The sequence below is a fragment of the Ictalurus furcatus genome, chromosome 6 (assembly GCF_023375685.1).
Source record: "Ictalurus furcatus strain D&B chromosome 6, Billie_1.0, whole genome shotgun sequence".
Lineage (NCBI taxonomy): Eukaryota > Metazoa > Chordata > Actinopteri > Siluriformes > Ictaluridae > Ictalurus > Ictalurus furcatus.
Window position 1 is genome coordinate 29,667,524 of NC_071260.1, and position 8,626 is coordinate 29,676,149.

General features: G+C 36.3%; 1 protein-coding gene across 1 annotated transcript in view; it reads left to right on the forward strand.

Moving 5' to 3' along the window:
* The first annotated feature begins 738 nt into the window (after positions 1-738).
* Positions 739-8,626, forward strand: part of tbx15 (T-box transcription factor 15) — a 20,881-nt gene continuing 12,993 nt past the window's right edge. The window contains exons 1-2 of the mRNA XM_053627554.1: positions 739-2,690; positions 7,375-7,561. Coding sequence (XP_053483529.1) covers positions 2,489-2,690; positions 7,375-7,561 — 389 coding nt within the window. The 5' untranslated portion in view covers positions 739-2,488. The remainder of the gene's footprint in view (positions 2,691-7,374; positions 7,562-8,626) is intronic.

The window sequence follows — 8,626 nt, forward strand, 5'->3', positions numbered from 1 at the left end:
CCGTTAGAGGCCAAAATGCGCTAAAGTTTCTCTTGAAGCTTTCCTTAAGCCTGATTTCCAACCGGAACGAAAATTATATTTAAACAGTGTAACGAATATTACTTTTTATAATATAGATCAAAGCAACAGTTTGTGTGCAGCCTATATTAAATACATATAACATGTTGTTGTTGTTATTATTATTATTATTATTATTATTATTATTATTACCTTATTATTATTATTACCCTATTATTATTACCCTATTATTATTATTATTATTATTATTATTATCATCTCATGCGCTTTATCTTCACCTCTTGTGGAACAAGGCGTGCGTTGCTGTAAATTTAAATGTGGAATTTTATAATCGAAAGACGTTAGATGTTTTCCAGCAGGAGTGATGATTAAACAGTGCGCGCATTTGACCGCAGCAGAGATTTTATTCTATGCGCTAAGAGACGTTTTGCTAAGAAATCAAATCACTGTTTCAGCCTGTTCGCTTGCTTGTTATTAGGAAATGCCTACTTCACTATTTATATGAATAACATGGCTGCTCGATTTAATCAGTGGGAAAAAAATGACCTATTTTTAGGAAATTAACCTTCCTTATATATATATATATATATATATATATATATATATATATATATATATATATATATATATATATATATAATTATATATATTATTATTATTATTAGCTGAGGTTTTATTATAATAAATTTTTTTTACTGAATAAAAATGCTAGTTGGTTATAACAGTGTTACAGGAGGTTATTTGGACATCTAAACGCGCATTTTATAATTAACGTAACACTTCATGCTGAATGTTTTTGTTTAGGCCTACTGTTTTATTTACCCCCCCCCCCCCTTTTTTTATTTTATTTTTTAAAATTATTTTTACATTTTAAGAGTTATAGTTTTGCTCCCACATGTAGTATACCGGAGTTCCGCATTTATATTTATTTGATTTTTCTTTTTTTTTCTTTCTTTAAATAAAAAAAAAAGTCAATAGCACTTATTTATTTACTGTGCCACCTGTTTTCTTGCTATAATCAGATTTACTGCGTAAATATACGAAAAGCTTAATTAGAAGGAAATTATCTGTGAAAGTAAGAATGAGAAGGAAATTATCTGTGAAAGTAAGAATGAGAAGGAAATTATCTGTGAAAGTAAGAAAGAGAAGGAAATTATCTGTGAAAGTAAGAAAGAGAAGGAAATTATCTGTGAAAGTAAGAAAGAGAAGGAAATTATCTGTGAAAGTAAGAAAGAGAAGGAAATTATCTGTGAAAGTAAGAATTAAAAGGAAATTATCTGTGAAAGTAAGAATGTGAAGGACGTTATCTTTGAAAGTAAGAGTGAGAAGGACATTATCTGTGAAAGTAAGAATGAGAAGGACATTATCTGTGAAAGTAAGAATTAGAAGGAAATTATCTTTGAAAGTAAGAATGAGAAGGACGTTATCTTTGAAAGTAAGAATTAAAAGGAAATTATCTGTGAAAGTAAGAATTAAAAGGAAATTATCTGTGAAAGTAAGAATTAAAAGGAAATTATCTATGAAAGTAAGAATTAAAAGGACATTATCTGTGAAAGTAAGAATGAGAAGGACATTATCTGTGAAAGTCGCACTGGATTAATAAGTCGACTGACATTAACCGAGTAAAATCACTAAGAACAATCTCGGATAAACCGATCCTAAATGAATAGCCGCATAAATTCTTAGTCAGGATGTAACACCGAATGTCCTATACATTTCTACTAATGAATCGGTTTATAGACTCCTAAGGCTGATTGTTTCCCCCTAATAAATATAAGATGGGAAATGTATAGCTACAGAAGAAACACCAGCGCAACATTAACGTGTGATGTTATTAAACGACTCACATATCAGACATATTCCTATCAGACAGTCAGAATTATTTCATGGAATACTTTACACAATCGACAAACAGCGTTTTAAAAGCGATTTCTTATTTTTCTCTCATAGAACAGGTTCAACTTTTTTGTTTTGAACGACTTCCCAGCTGAAATCTACTTCTCCGATACGACGTGTTTTTGCCCTCCTTTCTCATTGGACAGCGCGTTTTGGCTCGTACTGCTTCCACGTGTGTGATTGGCTGAGCAGAGTTTGACAGGGTGTGAGAGGGTTGCCCTCGACGCTTCGAAAAAAAAAAAAAAGAAAAAAAAAAGTTCTCCAGAAGCGAGTATCAATCAGAGAGAAGAAAGAAACACACTGAGACAGAGGAATAGAAAGTGGAGCCACACAAAACTAGAAGATCTATGCGCAAAATACAGCTCGGAGCGAGGCGATACGCACTTTAGGAATGGCCGCGCACGTGTCCAGGATCCTTCAACGTGCGAATTAGATGCTCGTTTGGATTATTTTTTGTCACTGGAGAACTTTTTGAACTTGTACAACCGCTGTGAGTGTGTGCGCCGGCCCTGCGCTTGGTGCCTGCGGAAGGTGCTGTTAAGATTCACTCTCGGCTGGATTTGCCGTGGGAGAGATGAGCGAGAGGAGGCGATCGGCAGCCGCGCTGAGCTCCAGAGCGCACGCCTTCTCGGTGGAGGCTCTCATCGGCTCGAACAAAAAGCGTAAGCTCCGAGGCTGGGAGGAGAAGGCTCTCGAGCTCTCTATGGAAAACCTCGCAAGCAACGGACAGCTGGGGGACGGAGAAGACACCGGTCAGTGCCTGGATATCGACCCGGGTTAGTGCGCAATCACGTGCACAGTGCACAGTTTTCTTGCGTAACGTCGGTGTTCATGGACACTTTGTCTGCATGAGAAACACAGTGTAGGAATGGCGAACACAAGGCCATTACAAGATGATTTATAATAACTTGTATCAACAGTCAAAATCCACATGGTTAGCCTGAACATTTTTCTTACTTTTTAAGTGACCTACATCTGTATATGTGAAAGTAATAGGAATTAAGGAAATGAGAAGAAGCAACCCAACATCATGAGTAATAATAATAATAATAATAATAATAATAATAATAATAATACAATGGAATATGAAGATCTCTGCTGAACATTTAGAGTATGGCTGCAATATTTAAAATGTCTAATGGTACATTTCTTAATTTTACAAACACATTGTTTAAGAGAGATCAAATTATTATATAGTAATAGTTATTGTACCTAAACTTTGATTAATAAATATATATATATATATATAGCGCGTGTGAGTATATATCTTTAACATCAACAACTTAAGCTGAATGTCTACTAAACAAATTATTATTATTCTTTTTTTTTTTTTTTTTTTAATTAATGCACATGCCTTGTCAAAAACAGCGTAACTTTAGCTGACACTGCTTCCTTAAGATGAAAATCCGGGTGCGATGCTTTTGGGGAATTTATTTCAGGCCTCAGTTAACGCTAATGGGCCTTTATTACTAAATGGCTCTCTTTCCTTTTCTGTCTTGTTTGAAATTTGGCCTGACTTGCAGTGACCGCGAGAGTGAGCCTCTGTGGTCAGTAGTTGTCCAATGTAGGTATGTTTACGTCCGATCTAGAAACGTTAGAGTCTTGTCTAACCGTGTGTGAGGGTTTGTGTGTGTGTGTGTGTGTGTGGGGTGGGGGGGGGGGAGGTCTGTCTGTCTGTCTGTCTGTCTGAAGGCCTGATACGGAGATCAGCTGCAGCGCCAGTCATCACTTGATTAGCCTCGCCAATGAGGTGGACCAACACGGCACCTCCAAGATGTTTCATTACAAAATGTCCTACCTAACCTGGATTTAAATCACAGTTTGGGATTCAGGATTTTTCAGAGAGCATTGCTTCAGTAGGTTATTTCGTGTATAGTAATGTCAAGCTTCAATTAAAAATGTTGAATAGGCACTTTCAAGGCTTCTGGATAACTGAGAATAAAGGATAGATTCCCTTCTTATCATTAAAGGATTAAAAAATATATATATTCAGATGACTATAGTCTACCTTCCCCCAGGTTTTAGGACTACTTAAAAATAATCTACATGTCGTAGGTTAACCGCCACAATGATTATCCAGTGTCCTCAGTAGATGTATTACATCTGATGTAATGATGGCGAACAAAAATAATCAGACTTATTAAAGACTGGTCCAAACACGTGCGCTTCAGTTCACATTTTATCTTGACTGAATGCATGGATTTTTTTAAAAAATGGATTATATCTAGATGACGTGATACAATACTCGACATGTTTAAAATTTAAAATTTCTGCAGTATTTGGTGTTTTCATGGAGATGTACAACTGCGTTGTTTATCTGAACATAAAGCACCAGGAAACTTGAAGAAAGCCTTTTTGCACTTTATTAGAATAAAGCACCTACTTGGTCTATGGTCACATTTAGAGCCTAAGGACATGATATGACATTTCTGATGGCTAAATATTAACCAGGTAATGTCGGGGGTCGGTGTGGTTGTAGCATGTGCGCGCGGGTCGCTCTGGACAAACACTTCCACAGCCGGATCGCACGGAAATCCAGACCAGCTATCACATCAGAAGTTTAAAAACCTTTAATGAATAATAAGCTGCTAAGGTTAAACAGCAAAAGAGACCCTGCTGTAAATCTTCTGTGTCCAGTGGTGTGTGTAATTCCTCTCACAGTCCATACACTTCATATAGGCGGCATTGTTTTTGTACCGTTGTTTAAAGTAAATTAAGTCCTTTGTAAGCATTTATCATGGTTTTTTATTTATTTATTTATTATTGATAACTAGATTACTAAGTGTATAGGCCTATATTATGCTTTATTTTATTATTAGGATTATTCGGATTCTCTTGTAGTTGATATCCATTTTTAATGTTAAATGCTTTGTCTTTTTTTTTTTTTTTAAAGCAAACTTGTATTTGATCATTACAAAATATATATTAATTACACAATTATTTTAATTCGACGGCATTGCACTGGATTTTCGTTTTCCTGTTAGTCACATTAAACACATTCAAATTGCGTGTTCTTCTATGAAATGGGAAATTCCGCTTGGTTTCCATGCATTTGTTTACATACTTACTAAATCCATCTTTAGGCTGTTTTGTTTATATATATATATATATATATATATATATATATATATATATATATATATATATATATATATATATTGTTTATATATATTGTTTATATATAAATATATATGTGTGTGTGTGTGTGTGTGTGTGTGTGTTTATATACGTACATAGCCTATATTTAGAGCGAGAGAGAGAGAGAGACCAAAATTCACTATTTAATAACAAAAATTTTTTTACAGATATTTTATTTTAAGCCCTTTTATTTTATGTTACAAATGACCTACACTTGAACTCTCTAATATGACTAGAACTTAAAATTTAACCATTAAAGTTTTTTTGTTAGTTTTTAAAAAAATAAATAAATAAAGGAAAATTAGACCTATATATGTTTTTCATTTCTCTCACCTGTACAAGAAAACTCTAAATAAGTCAGATTGACCCGCACCATGATGTGCTACTATGAAAAATGTCTGCGCTCCTTCAGTGACATGGTGTGTGAGGTTATTCACAGAATATTGTGTGCTCAGATTTATCTATAAATAATCTGATCTCTATTACCCCTTTGAGTCTTATTGAGAGAAGCTTATAACGAAAGACGACAGATGTGTGTGCTTAAAAAGGAGTTTTAATCTTTAACTTTATTGCCTGCCTTTCACGTGGGATTGAATTAAATCCAGCGGGAAACAGGTGCTTCTGTTCCTGCTGCATTGGGTTACTCTAACATTTCATGCTTAGTGAGTCGCCTCATACCCGAGTTCAAGTCCTTCTTCACTGCATTACATGTTCAGCTCATGGCTTCAGATCGATTTCATAACGAGAAATTATTCGTTGTTGAAAACACAACTTTTAAAGTGAAATGTAACCATCCACATTTGTTATAGTAACTTAACATGATGCTACGTAATCAGTTATTGCCCACGTGACTATTCAAAACGTTGTTATTTATGATGTCTATTAAATATCTAATGTACCTACAAGCACAGTTTATCAGATATCAATAAACTCTTAATTCAAACACGTTCACAAGGTTTTCACTCGGTCTTGCTGGTATCTAGTAATCTGTAATACTGTTATACTGTTTCTGGTATGGAGTTTGACCGATGATATTCAGACAGGCGAGCTCGTGTTGAGGAAACGAGGAGCTGATGACAGCAGCAGTGAAACGGTACCATATGATTGGTTTGGCTGGAGGTGAGACCTCTGGGACTCATGGACATGCACGAACAGTCCTACAGCGCTCCTTCTTGTGTGAAAGGGAGAGACATGAAGACGCTGATAAGGAAAAAAGTTTCAGGAAGGCAATAAATGTTTATTTTTTCTCTCTCTCTTTAAGTCAAGGCCACGGCCATGGGACTTTAGGAGCTTGTCTCGTGTGTGCAGTGACTTATAAAGCCAATGTTACTGGCCAGTGTCCAGTCTCTCTGCAGCTCTGCGTCCGTGTTGCCTTATTTACATTGCGAGTGCTTCCAAAGCAATCTCATTCGTGTGAATAGACTCTGTGCATGGTGGCTTTAGTAATAAAACACACCATAAAACAATCCTATAGCTAATAGCGAAATTCTGCTCTTAAACTCATTATATTCAGTGTTGGTGAATATAATATAATAATAGTGTTGGTATATCCTGTGCTGTGCATTTTGTGTGTGTGTGTGTGTGTGTGTGTGTGTGTGTGTGTGCATGCATAAATTGAGATTCTGCATTTATTAAAAAATCTATAAATGAAGGGGACAGGCCTGGAATATAATAATAATAATAATAATAATAATAATAATAATAATAATAATAATAATAACAATAATAATAATAATAATAATAATAATTAATAAGTAGTTAATGTCATACTTTTGTGTGTAGGGAATTAAATATAATGGTACATAGATATAGTTTCAGATCTTAACACCTGTGAAAATTTGAATATTTTTTCTTGCATTTAAAAAAAACAATAGTAGGCCTGTTGTGTTAGCACATATACTTACATTCTCTATTTATTTGTGCGATTTCTCAGAAATCTTGGCTGCCAGTTAGTGCATTACTCAACCCTATTTCTCTAATTCCGCTCCTTTTTTTTTTTTTTTTTTTTTTTTTGCGCATCCTCTTACCTTTTTTATTCTAATAGGAGAATTTAAATCATAAACACGTCGAGAGATGTGAGATTTTTTGGTTCACATTTTATCATCCTAAAAACATTCGTGTTATTTGTCTGCTTTCTTTTATTTGTCTTGGACTCTGAACACACCACAGAAATAAATATGTTGCCCGGTTAGTGCGCACATATACATTTTCATTCTACCACACAGCGTTAGGCTGCATTGGATTGCATTCTGAACCCGAATTTTTTATGCTTAGTGCAGGTGACGTCTAGCTTGGATAATGTTCTTGTGGTACTGTTGGCAGATTGCGAGGCCAGTCCAGGCTCGGACGGCGAGGTTCTGGCGGAGAGATCGTCCTGCTCACTCGGTAGCCCCGCGGATCTGAACCCCGCCGCCTCCATGGATGAGATCCAGGTGGAGCTGCAGTGCGCGGATCTGTGGAAGCGCTTCCACGACATCGGCACGGAAATGATCATCACCAAGGCGGGAAGGTACAGCAACAGGTCCAAACCGTCCAGCATAGTTATATAACATTAATGCTATACGTCAAGAAATAATGTGATTAGGCCTTTTATCGTACAAGATAGTTTATGCAAGGCAAAACGACTTAAAACGCCTCCTCCTTACCAAAAAAAAAAAAAAAAAACACTCCTGTGTGAAGGTCATCAATTATACTTTGTATTATTAAAGACATATTTCTTCACCACAGCAGGGTGGCATATAAAGGCGCGAAGATCAGTCACCTACACGCACGCACACACGCACGCACACGCGCGCGCATGGGGACGAACTCGATGCCGTGATATTTTTCGGGGGTGCTAATGTGTTACACATGGGGGCCGAGGGCTCCGGACACGCGAGAGCCGTCCTCTCATCATGAGCCTGTACTCCATAAGCCGATCCACAGAGAAACACTCAAACTAGAACTGCTTTTAATTAATATCCCGCAAATATGTTTTTCGTTTTCTTGCTCCTTCGAGCCGTAGTTCCAACTCAAACTGAGCATATAACCTCTCCTGGTTTGTTCCGGTGACTAGTGTTGAAGCTCGAGTCTCTGGTCTGCTTTTGATCGACGGCATTAGATTCATCACGTGCATTAGACTGTTAGAGAGTCGTATGTCCTGATCCGATCAGCTAAATGAAAACATGTCTGAGTAATTACACAAATCCAGTGCGTTGAACAAGAACTAAACATCTTTGTGGGGTTTTTGTAATTGTATATAACTTATTGAAATCATTCACATAAGTGGAACTGAGAACTCTGAGGGTTCTAAACGACTATTTAACCATCCGATATTGATTTCAGTGGGAAAAGGTAGGCTACGTCCTGGGATTTTACAGCGTCCTGTGAGTTTCTCCCCCACAGGGTAAAAACAATAACGCACACATTGCTGCTAATCTAAACAGGGTCAAATAATCAACTGAAAAATGTTTCTATACCCTATTTCATGTGTTTACTCCTCCATCACCCCACACACACTAATAATGTTTTAATTATGCCTCGATTCATCAGTCCAGATTTCCCCTGATTTTACAGAATTAGGCTATAATCTATC